Source organism: Gopherus evgoodei, chromosome 6 (assembly GCF_007399415.2).
Source record: "Gopherus evgoodei ecotype Sinaloan lineage chromosome 6, rGopEvg1_v1.p, whole genome shotgun sequence".
In the NCBI taxonomy this organism is placed as follows: Eukaryota; Metazoa; Chordata; order Testudines; family Testudinidae; genus Gopherus; species Gopherus evgoodei.
The window spans coordinates 15,110,882-15,129,156 of record NC_044327.1 but is presented as its reverse complement, the minus strand read 5'-3'; the positions used below and the strand labels follow the sequence as shown (position 1 = coordinate 15,129,156).

Here is an 18,275-nt window from a genome sequence, read left to right as displayed (position 1 = left end):
TTAGTCCTTTTCCATCTTTTTCTTTTAAAAGTAAAACCTGTATGCAAGCTATCTAATGAAAAATTTAATTACATATGTTAGTTGGAGCACAGTATTTTAGTACAACAAGGCGAAGGTCTGACTTCAATCCGCAAAACCTTGGAAGAAAATTCCTTTCCTATTGAGTGGTGAATCTCTCACCGTAAAAAAGAGTTAGAAAGATGGTGGTGATTGTAATAGCAGTTTAAATACTTACTTTACACTCTGCTGTACATGAAGGCATGAGACCTCTTCCAAAGAGCTTGGTGTTTCTTCAGGTCAGTCAAGGATGGAAAAACCATCTGTAGATGGCAACTTCTTACTTCAAATAGCTTCGGCTGGGAGTGTTGTCATGCTCTGCTTATACCCAGGCACCAGTGTGTCATGATGGCATGTTTGCCTTCTCCACCGGACTGCTTCATGAAGCATGTAGGAGTGGGAAGCTAGTGATCACAGGAGAGGACTATTAAAGTACGAGTAACAAACTTTAGACTTTTTAGTCTCTTTGCACCGCTCATCTCAAAACCTCAAAGTTCCTTACAACTTCTCCACCTTTTGTCCTTAATTTGCAGATAGTGGAACTTAGCCACAGAGAGGTTAGGCAACTGCCCAAGGTCAACTAGAGAGCTGGTGGGATTGTCAGGAATAGGGCCTGTCAAATGAAGTCCAGTCTTTTTTCTATAAACACTAGTCTTCCACATGCTAAAGCACCTTGCTTCCATGACTAAATGTGTTCTGTTGTAACATGAAAATTTTGTAGATAACTTGGTAGCCTTAGAGGTTTGTATTTTCTGTCTTAAATCTTATGATTAAATCTAAACCTTTAATTTTTTTAACCTGGTTTTGCTTCTCTTCGCCTTTGCCTCCTACATGTTACTCACTTGTGCCTTAGTCAAAGGACTACCCATAAAATGACAACCTTTTAAACTCCTATTAGTATCAAAGCAATTGTGCACCAGAGCCATCCATATCTGACTGAGAAGAATGGGTCAGTCTCCCTTTGGAACTGCTCAGATCTTTTATCTTGGATTGATGGACAGGGACTGCTATCTGGTGAAGTGAGGAATGCCACTGCACATGTGCAAAGCTCCAAGCTTAGAGGTTCTGTTAGCCCAGTGGTTCCCAAACTTTAACAACCTGTGAACCCCTTTCACTAAAATGTCAAGTCTCACAAACCCCCTCTTAAAATTAATATTTCCAGGGATTTTCTCCTTTACCTGAGTATAAAATATAAAAGCAGTGATCTTGGAAATACAGTTTGTTTTTATGACATGCTTATTACACGCTATTATTAATTGTTATTTATTATTATAGTATTTTAATTAGTTATGAAAATGGCAACGCTATTCCAAGATCTCACTTTCATAGCTCGTATCACTTTGAATAACCCTCTTATAAGACAAGGCTGCTATGTTTCATCAAGGAGTATCAGATGTGAAACAGCAGGAAGGTATTTTAAGAAGCCAGCTCAAAGAGTTCCTCCTATACAAGCATTCAGGTCTTGAGCAGTCCAGGCAAACAACTCACATTATAACAAAGCTTAAACTTGTTGTTCATAATCATTTTAAAAACAACACTAACTGCCTATTTAATTTTAAAAACAGCAAAAAAAAATCCACCTCCCTTTCCATTTCTTAAGGGAGTCTTGAAGTTTAAATCTCCTCAGTGTGATAGATATGCTTGCTTTGATCTGGTTAGCTCTTGGAAGTCCAGGGGTTCTGGGCTGCTGGCCCCATGCGGCCCGGGGTCCCTAAGGACAACTCTGTCTGCCATTGAGGAATTTTTTCTTGAGAACCCCCTGTAACATTTCACAAACCCCAGTTTGGGAACCACTGTGTTAGCCTGATCATATCTAACAATTGAAAAGGAGACTTGCTGCTAGGAATTGTAACAGAGTAGTAGGAGCGTGTGAAAACATTGACTATAAGCATACACCGGGCTTTTGTTAACAATTGGTCCTGATTTGAGCAGGGAGTTGGACTAGATGACCTCCTGAGGCCCCTTCCAACCCTGATAGTCTGATTATTTTGCTATAGGGAAGTCTGTCAGGTGCCCTTCGCTTATAGCTGCTCTTATTCAGTTTTAACCCAGACTCAATGACTAAACTTTAATTAGAGGAGAGATTGTTTCTTAGGGCACCCTCCTAGCTGGAGCTGAACAGTTCCTGAGTCTTCGAGAACTAGAAGAACTAGTTTGACACAAGACCTCAAAGATCTGGAGAGCAATGAGGATGTTTAGGAGGCTTGTGTTTAAAACAGTTGCCATATTTGGAATGTCCCAGCAGTAACTGAACAATCATGGTAAAGCTCTTCTCGTAAATAGAAGTAGCTAACCTGCCTTGCTTTCTGATTGCAGATATGCTATATTCCATGGGGAAGTGCATGTGAAGGGTAAGAAACCCTGTAATATGTAATTTATACTGACTGTTATTAAAATGTTGGGATTAAACAAAGGCATATTGGCAGCATTAGTACATGCCATCCCCAACTGTATGCTTGGATATTGGGTCAATGGCATAGCTCTAAAATAGCATTATAAATATTTAAAGTACCTGATGGTTTAAAAAAAAAATTCCATGATTGGGTTGGATAAACAGATATGTCATGGGAATGAGTGTTTGAAAAGACCTTCTCTAGGATGTCTGAACAGTTGTTTGTGAACCTACTGGGGTGTGCTCTGGATTGAGTGAGTGGAAAGCCACATATAGGTCTGGAAGCTGTGGACCAAGGTAAAGAATATTATTTCAGTATGTAAAAAACATTTGAAAGACCTCCTAGAAGGGGAAGGGACCTATGCCAGCATTGCCTTCTATCCTTTGAGAATGGCCTAGCACAGGACCAGGAGTCAATTTGGGTTATGTTCCCAAATCTGCCATTGATGTGCTGTGTGCCTTGAGCAAGTCCCTGAGCTGTAAGTGCCTCGGTTTCCCCACATTATTAAATAAGATCCCTATTTCACCGGAATGTTGTGCAAATAAGTGTGGTGTACTCTTGGATCCTTGGCTGGAAGGTGGTCCAGAAGTGTCAAGTAGTTAATTCCCAGCAACTGTAAAAAGAATGCTAAGTATTTTGGGCCATAGTTGAGAACAGATAACACGGTGATGCTAGAGAAATTCCTCTTTCTCCTGTACCTTTATTTGGTGGGATGTTTTGCATTTTTTTCTTTATCTGCTGGAAAAATATTAACTGGCACCCAGACCTGCGCAGTCAGTTAGCGTATGCTTCTGACTACATTGTCTTTCTTTTCTCTCCCTCCTTCACCCCCAAGTGTCAGTACTCTCCAATCACTTTTCCTGTGAATCTGCTTTACTGATACAGTGCCTGTTAATCACTGGACCTTGCTGGTACAGGTCCAACTTACTTGACTGGTTCCAAACATCTGTACCCATGCTGTGTGCTGGCCAGTTACTACAAGGCAACTATTAATTTAAAAAAATCCTCAGTAAGATTTACTTTCTCCCAATATCCCTTTTTTACGTGAGCGGAAATACCTGTTAAATACCAGTCATGCTTTTGGGGCACTACAAATCTCAAACAACTGCAGGGAAAAATTTTACCTAGTCTCCTATTGAGAACTGATGTCTCTCATTTTGCTGCAGGCAAATGTAGCCAATAACATGCTTAATTTTAGAAACTGGAACTAAAGGGTTTTTGATGTATCAAACTTTCTCTCCTTTATTGCCCCCGTGTCCTGGGGGAGATTGTGTGGTATCCTCTCTGGAGCAGAGATATTGTCCTCCTTTGTCATGCTCAACTCTGAGTATGTGCTTGGCATTTAAAAGAAGTATAGTCCTGGAGGTTACAGTACTGGGATGTTAGTCTTTAGGAACATGAATCCTCCTCTGCTACGCTTCAAACTGAAAAAAACAGACTCTGGTAGTAATGGTTGATTCTTCATGTTTCTTAGTCTCCCAGGGCATCAATTACTCCCCTCTCAAGCAAAAATTTTTACAAGTCATTGCCCAGTATGGATGTCATGTTTAATACAGCAAGCAACAGCTACCATAGACAAAGACACAACTACTTCTCTATGACAAACCTCTATGTAATTGGTTACTCCCTAGTCTTGTTAATATTGTAACTATCCTTACTGGATATCTTATACTGCTTGTAAAGTAAAATTAGCAGTTTTCTAACTTTATTAATATATCTGGAGATACTTATTCAGTGACGGCTAGTCAGTTAGAAAGCATAAACTTTAGTCATTCAAAAATTGAACGTTTCATGTAGAAAAGTGGTAACCTTTTTCACCATTACATAATGCAAAAACAAGGGAGAGGAGGATTTTGTCTAAAATTGACCTTTAGTCTGAGACTCAGCATGGAAATTCATTTCAAAAGGACTTTTCAGCAAGCTATGAGTGGGTGGGCTGTAGTAGAAGTTCATAGCTTTAGGAGCAACGGTGCCTACCAATTCATTCCTTCCTTTGTTGCTTGGGCACCTTGGAAAGCTTTACAAATTAACCCTCTCGGTGTTAATGTTTATCCTTGTCATCCTTTTCATCTTCAGGAGAAGATCAGTGACTTGCCAAAGGTCACAATGAAGGCATTCGCAAAGCTTGGAGTTTTGACTTTCTCTATTCAACAGCTACAGACGTCATCTGACATCTGCTCACAGGCTAAAGCATTCAGCCTTGAGTATTTTTTTAATTTTTTATTCATAAGTTTCTTCATAAACTCCTGTAAAACAGGAATGGCTTCTGAAAGACAGACCTGTGACTTTAGTGGCACTTCAGTTGCTGAATCCAGTCTGCAGCTATTGTGGGGTGAGGAGGAAGGGGGAGTCAAAATTTCGTACATTTTCAGTCTGATGATTTCGGATTTTTTCTTTCCTAGAACGTACTAAAGAAAAGAGACCAAGTTCAAGCAGAGTATGAAGCAAAATTGGAAGCTGTAGCTTTGAAAAAAGAAGACCGCCCCAAGGTTAGCATTTGAAACCACTTCATAAAACTAGTGGCATATTTGTCGTTCAGTCCCTCTCAACTGAACACTCTCTGGAGAAATGGAGATGATTTTTGTTTCTAGATCTGTATTCAGTCTCGTGCCTTTGCCAAAAAAAAACAAAACAGTGCACGACAGAGCAATGTCTTGTCACATAGCTGCAAGCTGGCTTTAGAAGGCGAGCCAAGGAGAGTGCGTTAACAGCCAAATTCAGTGTAGAAAGGAGTCAGAGTAAGGGGAAGATGAGTTGAGTTAGAAATACTTTATAAACTACAGATATACCACTGCAGTAAATGGAATTCCTTGGCTGTTCCACATGGGTGACACTTTGTCCCACTATAACACCTAGCTGCTATAGGTCTGATCCGAAGCCAATGGAAAGACTCCCATTGATTTCAGTGGACTTCAGATCAGGCCCTTTAAGAACAAGTGATCTTTCTTACGTAATTTACGTTGGACACAAATGTGTCCTTCAGTAGAAAAACAGCCACTTCCACTTATGCTATATAGGATTTGAGACATTCAGTGCTGAAGAGTTTAATACAACATTGTGTTTTTAGTAGCTATTTTCATTATCTTGGCCCTTTCGTGTTTTCCAAAATAGCAAAGTTTTTTGCTTCCCTTTAAATGGTGACCGCTTACAAATTTAACTTAACAACTTTCCAGCTAGACTTGTGCAAAAGCCTTCCAACACAATGAGATCATCCTAGTTTGTTTCCTTAAGCACTCAAGTACAGCTGAGCAAATGGACATTCTAACATTTTCTGTTCAAACAATGCTGCCGGTGCTTCCTAGAACCTGGGACAAGTTGGAAGTTTTTTAAAATAGTTAAGTCTTCTAAACCTTTGAAACAATTTTAAAATGAAAAAGCTGATTAGCAATCACTGCTATACTGGGCAAGGTTATCATCTGATCTCCTGGCTTTGTCTTGCTTTCACTGAACTCTTTTAGCTGTTTGCATGGTCTAATGCAGGGGTTCTCAAACTGGGGGTTGGGACCCCCTCAGGGGGGTCGCAAGGTTACTACATGGGGGGTCATGAGCTGTCAGCCCCCACCCCAGACCCCGCTTTGCACCCAATATTTATAATAGTGTTAAATATATTAAAAAGTGTGTTTAATTTATATGTGGGTGTCACACTCAGGCTTATGTGAAAGGGGTCGTCAGTACAAAAAGAATCACTGGTCTAATGGAATGTAGAAACGAAACAAAAAACAGGCCAGAAGAACTGGACTTTGCAGTGAGTTGCCACATTGCAGTTGTACTGTTCTGTTTGTTTTTGGATCTGTTGAAGTTAATATGTCGTCAAGATAATTCTGTCAAAAATCTTTCTGGTGGTCTAGCTGAAGTTTCTTTGCTGGTGATTTAAAAAGGATCCAGGAAATATTTTCTTTCCTTCACCACTGGAGGGCATTCTAGGATTTGCTGTACTTCATAACCTGACCTGATTCCCAACAGACTCTTGAGTCCATGTGCAAATTCTAACAGTTTGCCTTGATAGTCTTTTTTTAAATTATTTAAGCTCAACAAGTGTGTATGTATTATATCAGATTCTGTGATTAAAATAATTCTAGTGTTTAAGCCAGCAGATACTAAATCAGGATATACTTTGCTTAGCTTCAGATAGTCCTCATATGTATCCAATATAATTGTATTTGGTGTGGCAGTCCATTTGCTATCTCTGCAGTGTTTTGCCTTCAGAAGTTGCAGGTATAGAAGGATCTCTCCCATTCTCTCCTAACTTGGCCCTGGGATTCAGTATTAGAAACATTGTATGTATTGAAATCTCTATTACTAATGTAATAGAAGTAAAATAATAAACTCTGAACTAAAGGGACTTAATGAGCACTAAGCACCAATTGTGGCATCTGGCTTTGTCCCAAAGCTTAGAGGCACAATGAATCTGTGGGAACAGTAAATAGTCTGATTATACAGAACTTCTGGTTGAATTCAAGAAAGCAGACTTGAGTTTTCACATATTATTGGCAATGTAAACTGAATTGCACATAGTCAAAGTACACCCATAAGAAGGAAATGCAAATTCCTATCCTTGAGTAGCTCGCAATGGGTTAGTTCAGGGATCGGCAACCTTTCAGAAGTGCTGTGCCGAATCTTCATTTATTCACTCTAATTTAAGGTTTTGCGTGCCAATGATACATTTTAACGTTTTCAGAAGGTCTTTCTATAAGTCTATAATATAGAACTAAACTATTGTTGTATGTAAAGTAAATAAGGCTTTTAAAATGTTTAAGAAGCTTCATTTAAAATTAAAATGCAGAGCCCCCCAGACCAGTAATCAGGACCCGGGTAGTGTGAGTGCCACTGAAAATCAGCTTGCTTGCCGCCTTTGGCACCTGTGCCATAGATTAGGGACTAACCCAGGGGTAGGCAATCAGTGATCATATGTGCATGGGATTTTTAGCCTTAATTCTGATTTTTTTTTTGTTTTTGTTTTCTATCTCTTAAGGACTAAACCTACTGCCAAACTCATTACACATTAATGAAGTGCACCATAGAGAGCTAGACAAAATCATCATGTCCATTGCTGCATAAATGGAATTCTAGACATGGTACCAATTCTAAACCCAAAGTCCTAAGGTTACAGAGAGTATGTAGAGTAGGGATTTATTCATACAACTTCCATTAGTGCTTAAATCATCTTGACTATCTAATGAAGAATATCAGCTATATTTTTGATCACTCAACTGGATACACATTTCCACTTTCCTCATTCCACATATACTTAATGTCAGAGTTTGTCACAGCAGCACATTTCTTCTTTCCCCATGATGGTATCTTTGCTGCCAGAATTAAAAGGCTTAAATCAATAGTTGGTTGAATTACCTCATTTTTAGGCTAATGAAAATTTTAAAATACTCAAGCTCTACTCACATCTTGAATTAGAACAAGATTACTGAAAGCAGATGCATGTAAAAACTAATTCACAGCTGTGTCAGTTGGCTTCCTTGCAGTGGGTTAAAATATTCAGGGGCCAAAAGGACACATTGTAATTTAAGCCCCAAATTGGACCCAGTTTTATTCTCTTGCATTCACAAATTCAGATAACATTTTGGTAGTTGCTGCCTGTCCTGGGTGTATGTTCGAGTTACTGTCCTCTACTGGACGCACACCCTTCTTGCCTGGCCTTCACGAGATGGAATCTGTCTTCCAGGCTAAGCACCTCAGCTCCCATTGACTTCAACAGGAGCTGCAGGTGTTTGGTATCTCTGGAAAACCAAGGGTAAAACCTTGATCCCACTGAAATAAACAGAAGTTGACTTCAGTGGAGCCAGGTGTACCTGCAAAAATTATACACTGGTCCATTTACCTCATCCCCATCCATAATCTCTACCAACCTACAGTTAATGGAGAACAGCTTTTCGGTCAGCCCATAGAGTTTTTGGCTATGATCCCTGATGTAGAGCACGCATGGCTTAGCTGGTGACCTTCGGTGTGTCCTTGCCACCAGGGATTTGTTATGGGACAGGGATTCTGAACCTCTGGGTTGCAAGACCCTCTCTAGGAAGGGGCTGGTGGTAGGCTCACCAACAGGTCTTTCAGTGGAGTTTTGATAACCTTCCCTATTTCTCCTTTTCATTTAGGGGGAAAAATGTGTATACAGCCCTTATGGTTTCAGAGATCCCTGCCTGAATCTATGGGCAGCCTGAAATAAAAGATCTGAGGCGTTAATTGTCACACCAACCTCCGTCACAGCGATGTCCATTCAGTGGCAATGGAGTTTGACTTTTTTTCCTAGTATGCCTTGAAATTTGGTCAAAGTTGTCTCGTCTCTGTCTTGGGTCTGCCTACAGCTGCATCTTGCCCTTCCCTCAGGGGTGTTAATCGTGTTTCATGGTATGCTCCCTGCACTGTTTATGGAGTGAGGTGGCAGGCTGGTATCCTCCACTCTTCCCCCTTTGTATCTGTCCCTCTGTGGGCTCAGACCCACGCACGCGTCAGAATGCTTGTTAGCTATTGTGATATCTCTAAGGCGTTCTCAGTAGCTGGCAAAGAATTCTGGGGTTTGTATATGGCCACTAAAAGAGAGAAGCACTGAAGCAAGAATTATTGTTACAAAAGAAATCCACTGAATTCCCCCAAAAACATATGGGTTCACAAAATCAGAAGCCTGTTTTACTAAATGGCAACACTATAATCATGAAGTCCTCCAAGAGTCAGACTTGCTATCGCTGTGAACGGTGAAATCAGACAAGCCACATGTAACTGGGGAGACACTGATTGTGCCCCGTCTTAAATGTTCTGTTGGGATCTACCAATCAAATAGAAATAGACAGTCTCTGCACCAACAGTTCCTCTTCCAAGTTCAAGTGTGACTTTCATGTAGCAAAGTTCTGAATCCATTCCTGAGCTCAGAACGCATGAGATCTCCTTGCTGACATGGCTCTGCTCCTGCAGAATATTTCCCTGACCAGCACTGGCTTGCTCTGAATGCTTCTCTCCAGGGAGGGACTGAATATGATGTGGATTCTCAACAAAAGGGGTGCAAACAAGTGTAAAAGTGCTCCTGAACCATGTTGAAAGAGCTATATCTCAGGGGGCTTGGGAGCATTACTCAGGGTATGTCTGTGCTGCGAAGTTGTCTAACAAAACTTTTTTGTCTTTCACGAGTACTTAAAAAAAATGTTGCTGATGCAAGTGGCAGTGTGAATGCGGCTTTGTCGGCAGGAGCACTCTCCTGCTGACAAAGCTAACGCCGCTCGCGGGGCTGGAAGTATTTTGTTGGCAAAAGCATAGGTGCCGACTCCATGGGTGCTCGGGCTGGAACACCCCTGGGGAAAAATTGGTGGGTGTTAAGCACCCACCGGCAGCCAAGCTAAAAGCTGCCTGGTGTAGACAAGTCCTCAGTGTTTGAGAAGCAAAGTATGCTCCCCCTCTGCCCCCACCTCTTTTCCCCAGAGGGGAAGCTGAAACGGGCTGTGATCTGCCGTAGGCCAGAGGGGGATGTCGCTGTCAGATGTGGTCTAAGCACAAGATTGGGAAACAAGAACTCAATGGATTTCTAATCTCAGCTCTGTCAGCAGGTAAGCATTCTGCCTGCACGACCTCACAATAACTAGCGTTCCTAGGCTCAGTGAATTCCGATAAGGAAAGCATTCCTTGTAATCTTCTGGAGGGATTCAAACAGGTGACAAACATTTTGAAGTAACAGAAAATGCAATGTCTCCTTTGCTACTTAAAACGTAAGCGAGGGCTAAAAAATAAACACTTACAGGGCAGATGTGTAGATACTGTGCTTTCTTGCCCTGTGCTTATCAAAATACAGCACTACTTGATTGTAGGGTGGGTTAGACATTGCACACTGATGATAAACTCATTTTCTTGATCAAATATTTAAACGTGTACAAAGAACTCCAACTTGGAGCAGGAGCTGGTTGCAGAAATTATTTGCTGGACTGTCTCTACATGGGAGCTTTCCCTGGCTTATAAACCTACCTTTTTCAAATGAATGTAGTCAAATCAGTACAAGTCAGTATGTAGACAAGACCATTGGTGGTAGATTTTAAAGTGTTCGATACTAAAATCCTAAAAAAATCATGATTACTAAGTATCTTTTATATTGATCCATAAATGGTAGACATAGTTCAACAGTAAAACTGAGCCATTGGAATTCAGCTGAGTTGCTGCAGAATTAAGTTTCCCTTTCCTTGCAGCTCTGTCTCCTGTTCAGAAGGGGCATGGCTCTCCCTGAAGTATCAAACTCCAGTATAATCCTGACAGTTACCAGTTTAGAGGAAGCTGGCAGATGTGAACCTCCTAAGATAGAAGTGTATCTTCTTGAAGAGACCAAAATGAGCCGCCTTGTTGGGACAGTGTTTCTGTTTTGGTGTCCTGAATATTGTACTCTGGAATGGTCATGGCTTATACTACGCACCTTCAGGTGGGCTCTGCAGAAGTGCCCAGTCTTCGGTTAATGTCTCTCACTGAAGTCAATGGTAAGATTCCCATTGCCTGCAGAGAATAGAGTTGGCCTCGCCAGCAATGAGTACTTCTGAGAACTCTAGCCTTTGTCCCTTTATTAGTTGGCTAGTTGCCTAGGGATCAGGTTGACGAGAGGCTGCTCTTCAGAGGAGCTGAGCATCCACATCTTCATTTGACTTCATTCAGAGTTTCCATCTCCTCTGAAAATTGGGCCTTTTGGCCCTTGTTCTGCCAGTTGCTGAAGTGATTAGCAACTTAGGAGGTATTTCTATCTAGCTGCCCTAGGTATTTCTAATGCGCCTGTTGCTGTAGCTGGCTTTTCTGGCTATCTGCCCTCTTCATTTCTGCATACAGAGCCAGGTTTGTTGGGAGTGGTGTGCACCCAAGTCACTGCAATCTGTGATGCAAAGAATTTCCAGTGTAATATATGCTTGTTTTTTAGTGCTGTTCCTGGGATCAGGGGACCTTAATGCAGATAGTGGAACCTGGAATGTTAAGGTCTTCACTTAAAATGCTGCATTGGCACAGCTGCAGCGCTTTAATGAAGACGCACTCCCATCGGAGTAGTTAATCCATATCCGCAAGAGGCAGTAGCTATGTCAGCAGGAGAGCTTCTCCCATCGACCCAGCTCTGTCTACACTGGCGCTTAGGTTGGTATAACTAGGTCGCTCCAGGGTGTAGATTTTTCACATGCCTGAAATGTAGGTATATCAAAATAATTCTGTAGTGTAGGCCTGCCCTCGGTCTGTTATATGTACACTTTGTTCCAGACTTGTGCCTTGTCTGGCCCTCAACTTCTGCCTTCGTAACTGCACATTGGATGTGCTACAGAGCAGCCTACTTGTAATTGTACCTCTTAATCCACTGGTCACTAAGCAGACAGTATGTATGTACCCAGAATTCTTAGTTGCTGCTTATGGATATAGGCAGGAATACCGTACATCTGGACTATTCATCTGGAGCTACATTAGTATGTGTAGCCTCAAGGTATTAAAAGGAATATGTAAACAGACAATCCTTTTTGAGAGAGATCTTCAGATTTTGTATGGAGTTGTCAGACATGGAAAATCAAGGGGGTGGCTTACCCTCTGTAAAGAACTAACACTGCTGAGAAATAAGGTTGATCTCTTTTCAAGGAATTTTTCTCATGAGGCTTAAGTGCTTTTTGTTTTACTTGTGTCAAATTCCCCTAGAACTTGCTGTCTATTGATGCTGTGTACGCTGGTGCTTGCAGGGGCCCCATCTCTGCCCTCTGTCCTTTGTGCTAGGTGCGGAACAGACAAAGTTTCTGCCCCAAAGATCGTACGGTCAGACACTCGAGAGAGAAGGTAGAGGAAAGGAAGCACTGTCACCATTGCCCAGATGGGGAGCTGAGGGACAGTCTTGCCCAAGGCCACAGTCAGTTTGTGGCAGAGCCAGAAATTGAACCCAGATGTCCAGAGTTCTAGTCTCTAGTGCTTAAAGCACAAGACCATCTTTCCATTCACTGTAGCTTGACTAAGCTTCCCTTGGCCTAGCTTTGTGCCTGGCGCCAACTAAAACTTAGGGAGTGTGGAGACACACAAAGCAACCTACATTTTCCCAAACTACTCTGGATGGAGTAAATTTGGGTGCAGGTGAGGATTTGGCTCTACCTGTTGCTTTTTTCTTCTGCTCCTTTCAGTAACTAAAAGTGTGTGTGTGTGTGTGTGTGTGTGTGTGTGAGATAGAAGGTAAGGAAGTGGAAGGATGAAGTGACGCTAATATATTTTTATTCATAATTTTTTACCTGTTTAACATGGTCTGGATAATTCAAATTCATTAAATGAAGGGGGACACATGATTGGGTGGGAGGGGAACCATTATTCCCAATAGCCATTATCTTGCTGAAAAATTTGCTTCTTGTTTCAGGTGCCAGCAGATGTTGAAAAATGTCAGGACCGAGTGGAATGCTTCAATGCTGACCTGAAAGCCGACATGGAGAGATGGCAGAACAACAAGCGCCAAGATTTTAGGCAGCTGCTTATGGGAATGGCCGATAAAAACATCCAATACTATGAGAAGGTATTGCCCTGAGCTGCAGCCACAGTGGATGGTCTCATACAAACCCCTTTGAGTGACTTAGTCGGGTGGCTTTCCAAAATTGCAAACCCTGCATTGCAGTAAAGAACTAGTGCTCAGTGTGAGGACTTCACATCAGGTGTTTAAGGTTTTTAGGTTAGCTGCCGAATCAGTAAAGGCTTTTGATCAGCCTGTGGCTTCCACAGAAAGTTTCCGGTATTACCACTTCATTATGGCTTGAGCTGTAAATCATTAGACAGTGGCTAAATGTAATGGGGCAATGGAGTTACACAAGGGAAGGAGTTAATCCAGTAATTGACGTTTTCTACCTGATGGAGATTTTTTTTCACCATCCCTTATGTTTTGCCCCCTATTTGTCTGAACCTGATGCTGCTAGACTTGTCTGACAAGTAGGAGCATGTGTACCAGATGCTGCCCCTGCCGCCAGGTTAACTTGGTCCTGCATATACTTACTGTTGAGCTTATTAGAGTAAGGAAGGAGTCTGTGCCCCGTTCTGCTTCTGACTTTCACTGAGTCACTGAAGCAAGAGCCAGATATGCTACATGGTCCTATGGGAGGATTCCTTATATGTTAAGGAAATGGAGGTTGGGGAATAACAATCTTAATTTTACTCTTGTGCATCATGATTAACTTCTGGCTTCTTGATGTACTGTTTCTGAAATCCAATATTCTTTTCCCCTGCAGCCTATGCTGCATGTGTACCATAATTTGCCACAGTAAACGGTCTCTTGTTATATAAGGTCATTGATTCATCCTCCGTGTTATGAGATTACTATAAGGTGAATGTGGGTGCACAGATTTTTGAAAAATCACACTCGAGTAGTTATCAGTCGTTCATTGTTAAACTGGAATGATGTATCTAGCAGAGTCTGTCCTGTGTCCAGTACTAGTCAACACTTCAATCAGTGACTTGGGTAATGGAGTGAAGAGTACATTTAAAATTTGTGGCTTTCACTAAACTCGAAGATATTGCAAGCGCTTGAGGACAGGATTAGAATTCAAAGAAATGTTGATAAATTGGAGACTTAGGGTATGTCTACACTACGTGATTATTCCGATTTTACATAAACCGGTTTTGTAAAACAGATTGTATAAAGTCGAGTGCACGTGGCCACACTAAGCACATTAATTCAGCGGTGTGCGTCCATGTACCGAGGCTAGCCTCGATTTCCGGAGCGTTGCACTGTGGGTAGCTATCCCATAATTCCTGCAGTCTCCCCCGCCCATTGGAATTCTGGGTTGAGATCCCAATGCATGATAGTGCAAAAACAGTGCCGTGGGTGATTCTGGGTAAATGTCGTCACTCATTCCTTCTTCCTCCGTGAAAGCAACGGCGGGCAATCATGTCACGCCCTTTTTCCGTGGATTGCCCTGGCAGATGCCATAGCATGGCAACCATGGAGCCCATTTTGCCTTTTGTCACTGTCACCGTGTGTGTACTGGATGCTGCTGACAGAGGCGGTATTGCAGCGCTACACAGCAGCATTCATTTGCCATTGCAAGGTAGCAGAGATGGTTATCAGTCGTTCTGTACCGTCTGCTGCTGTCATGGGTGCTCCTGGCTGGCTTTAGCTGAGGATGGCCGGAGGTGCAAAGACAAAAGTCGAAATGACTCCCCGAGTCAATCCCTCCTTTATGGTTTATCTAAAAATAGTCAGTCCTGCCTAGAATATGGGACAAGTGTACTAGAGAACCAGTGTATCAGAGAACCAGAGAGCACAGCCGCTCCATGTCAGATCCCGCAGAAATGATGAGCTGCATGCCATTCATGGGGGGGTGCCCCTGCAACAACCCCACCCATTGATTCCCTTCTCCCCCAACCTTTCTGGGCTACTGTGGCAGTGTCCCTCCATTTGTGTGATTGAAGTAATAAAGAATGCAGGAATAAGAAACACTGACTTTTTAGTGAGATAAAATGAGGGGGGGCAGCCTCCATCTGCTATGATAGTCCAGGAAGGACATTAAAAGGTGGAGGGGAGAGGAGCCCAGCATCCCGCTGCTATGATAGTCCAGGTAATACAGAATCTTTTCTTTAGACATAAGGGGGGGGGCTGATGGAACTCAGCCCCCAGTTGCTACGATGACGGTTACCAACCGTTCTGTACCATCTACCGGGAATCATTCCTATTTTTACCCAGGCTTCCCCGGCCAGCCTCACCTGAGGCCAGCCAGGAGCACTCATGGTCTGATGATGACGATGGATAGCAGTCATATTGTACTGTCTGCCACAGGGGAGGGGAGGGGAGAGGAGAGGATGTTGCTATTCATTGCCACAGCACCTCGTCTACCAGCAGCATGCAGTAGACATAGGGTGACACATAAAGTCAAGAAACTATTTTTTTCCCTTTTCTTTCACGGGGGGTGGAGGGGTGGGGGTAAATTGACGACAGATACCCTGGACAATGTGTTTGAGCCTACAGGCATTGGGAGCTCAGCCAGGAATGAAAATACTTTTCGGAGACTGCGTGGACTGTGGAATAGCTGGAGTCCTCAGTACCCCCTCCCTCCCTCCATGAGCGTCCATTTGATTCTTTGGCTTTCTGTTACGCTTATCGCACAGCACTGTGCTGTGGCCTCTGTCTATCACAGCCTGGAGATATTTTCAAATGCTTTGTCATTTCGTCTTCTGTAACGGAGCTGTGATAGAACAGATTTGTCTCCCCATACAGATCAGATCCAGTACCTCCCGTATGGCCCATGCTGGAGCTCTTTTTGGATTTGGGACTGCATCGCCACTCTGGGAAAACAGGAAATGAAATTCAAAAGTTCGTGGGGCTTTTCCTGTCTACCTGGCCAGTGCCTCTGAGTTCGGATTGCTGTCCAGAGCGGTCACAGTGGTACACTGTGGGATACTGCCCGGAGGCCAATACCATCGATTTGCGGCCACACTAACCCTAATTCGATATGGTAATACCGATTTCAGCGCTACTCCTCTTGTTGGGGAGGAGTACAGAAACCGGTTTAAAGAGCCCTTTATATCGATATAAAGGGTCTCGTGTGAACGGGTGCAGCATTAAATCGGTTTAACGCTGCTAAAATCGGTTTCAACGCATAGTGTAGACCAGACCTTGGTCTGTAATCAAGATGAAAGTCAGTAAAGACGACAAACTACTTTGCTTAGGAAGGAAAAATCAAATGCACAAACGCAAAATGGGAGATAACTGGGTAGGCTGCTGAAATGAATCTGGGGGTTGTAATGTATCACAAATTGAATATGATGCAGTTGCAAAACAGGCGACTATCATTCTGGGGCGTATTAACAGGCACATCATATGTAAGACATGGGCGATAACTGTCCTGCTCTTCTTGGCACTGTTGAGGCCTACGCTGGAATATTGTATCTGGTTCTGGGTGCCATGATATAAGAAAGATATGACCAACAGGAAAGAATTCAGAGGAGAGAACCAAAAATAATAGTTTAGAAAACTTCATTTCTGAGGAAAGGTTTTAAAGAAAACTGGGCATGAGATAGGACAGAGGGAGGACGCACATCTTCAAATATGTTAAGTGCTGTTAAAGAGGATGGTGATCGCTTGTTCTCCATGTCCACTTAAAGGTAGGACAAGAAGTAAACGGTTTAATCTGCAGCAAGGGAGATTTAGATTAGATATCAGAAAAAAACTTTCTTACTCTAAAGATAGTTGAACAGGTTGTGGAATTCCTGTGTTCAGAGGCTTTAAAGAACAGGTTAGACAAACACCTGTCAGGGATGGTCTAGGTATACTGGGTCCTGTCTCAGCACAGAGGCCTGGACTAGATGACCTCTCAAGGTCACTTTCAGACCTGCATTTCGATGGTTCTTCACTATTTATTATTTGTGTTACTGTAGCACATAGGAGCTCTTACAATATCCATGGTTCTTTACTTCATTCACTGCCCATCTTAGCAGTTGTGCCTTATGAGAGCACAGAAAAGGTATGAGATAATAGTGTGTAATATCTAAATGTCTGTTTAAATGCCGTTTGTAATCTAGATGCATGAGGAGGGCAAAGTTAGTTTTGGCACTTCTTGATTCGAAAGCTGAACCCCACAGCCTGAATGAAGTTTTTTAATAGCATTTCCTAGGTTTGCTTTAAAGGAAAATGATTCTGTTGTCCAACACTATTTAACTAGGCCCTGCTCGAATGCCATATTCTGAGCAAGGTGTGCTACTGAAAGTGGGAGTTGCTGACAGGTGTGCCTGAATGAGTATTTGGGTCTAAGTAACCATAAAAATAAACCTGGAATGAAAAGTACCTGTGTTGCTGCCCCCCATTCTGTAGCATCTACCTATGTTTGTAGGGATTGGGGGTGGTCAGGTTAGTCAGAAGCCTGGAATCAGTGTCAGGTGTTGCACCATGGGTCAAAGCAGGAGTGAGTGTCGGGAATAGGATGTGCTTTGTTACATCACCTTCCCCGTACTAGCTTCACTCTTTTTTTCTATGCAGTGTGTCTAATTACCTCCAAAGTATTCTCTAGCTCTTCTCTGGCTTTCTTCTCTTAGAATTTGCATCTCAGGGTTGTACCTAACTCATTAGACAGATTCTCTCTCCCATGGGACTTGAAAACTTTACCAGACATCAAGAGTTAGAGTTCCCTTTTCCTACCCCCAAAGAGTTCGCCCTGTTGGGGATTCACCTAGAAAATCTGGCATCACATTGGGAGCTCCTGGGATCTGAGCACTCTAAAAAACCTTGGCTCTTACTGAGATTCCTAGGTGGGAGTGGAGCTCTCTTGAAATTTTGGCTCCTAATAGCCAGTGGAGTGAGGTCCAACTTTTTTTAAAAGTATTTCGGCCTCACAGCGCTGTGTGTTGCAATGCCCAAGTCCGATCTCAAATGTTAATAGGATTAAGGCTCCCAATTGCCTAAATCCCTCTTGAAATTGAGACTTAGGTTCCTAAATCTGTTGGGTGTTGCAATGTTAAAGAAATGCCAAAATCTTTAAAAGGCTGGGCCCAAGCCTATTAGATCTGCATGAAAGATGTTGCCCTGGATGATGATTTTATTTGCATAAGAAACCCCAGATAGTTGGATTCCTATCCAGAGGTGTCTCTGGATCCTAACTAGATACTCCCTTTATTCTGCTAGGCAAAGGCTTCTTTGAACAATGAATCCCTCCCTATAGGTGCCAGAAGGGAAGTAGGAGTAGTTTCTCTATTATGTCTTTAACACTCTGCCCAGCCTCCTCTCTAGGGCATAAACCCAGTGACTGTGTCTCTGCTTAGACAGCTGTAAGTGGCTTACAGCTTTTAGAAACCGTTTTTGCCCTCAAAATAACATCTTGCAAAGCCACTAGGGAGCCTTTCCTTGCTACAAGGAGCCTGTAGTTGTGCCCG

General features: G+C 42.5%; 1 protein-coding gene across 6 annotated transcripts in view; it reads left to right on the top strand.

Moving 5' to 3' along the window:
• Positions 1–18,275, top strand: part of SNX30 (sorting nexin family member 30) — a 66,997-nt gene that overhangs the window by 42,125 nt on the left and 6,597 nt on the right. For 2 of the 6 annotated variants that reach the window (XM_030567617.1, XM_030567613.1), the window contains 3 exons: positions 4,853–4,939; positions 10,628–10,909; positions 12,787–12,870. In XM_030567617.1, coding sequence (XP_030423477.1) covers positions 4,853–4,939; positions 10,628–10,888 — 348 coding nt within the window. In that variant the 3' untranslated portion in view covers positions 10,889–10,909; positions 12,787–12,870. Of the gene's footprint in view, positions 1–4,852; positions 4,940–8,557; positions 9,610–10,627; positions 10,910–12,786; positions 12,940–18,275 lie in introns of those variants that run through there. The other 4 variants (XR_004001028.1, XM_030567615.1, XM_030567618.1 and 1 more) reach the window with 3 other exon arrangements.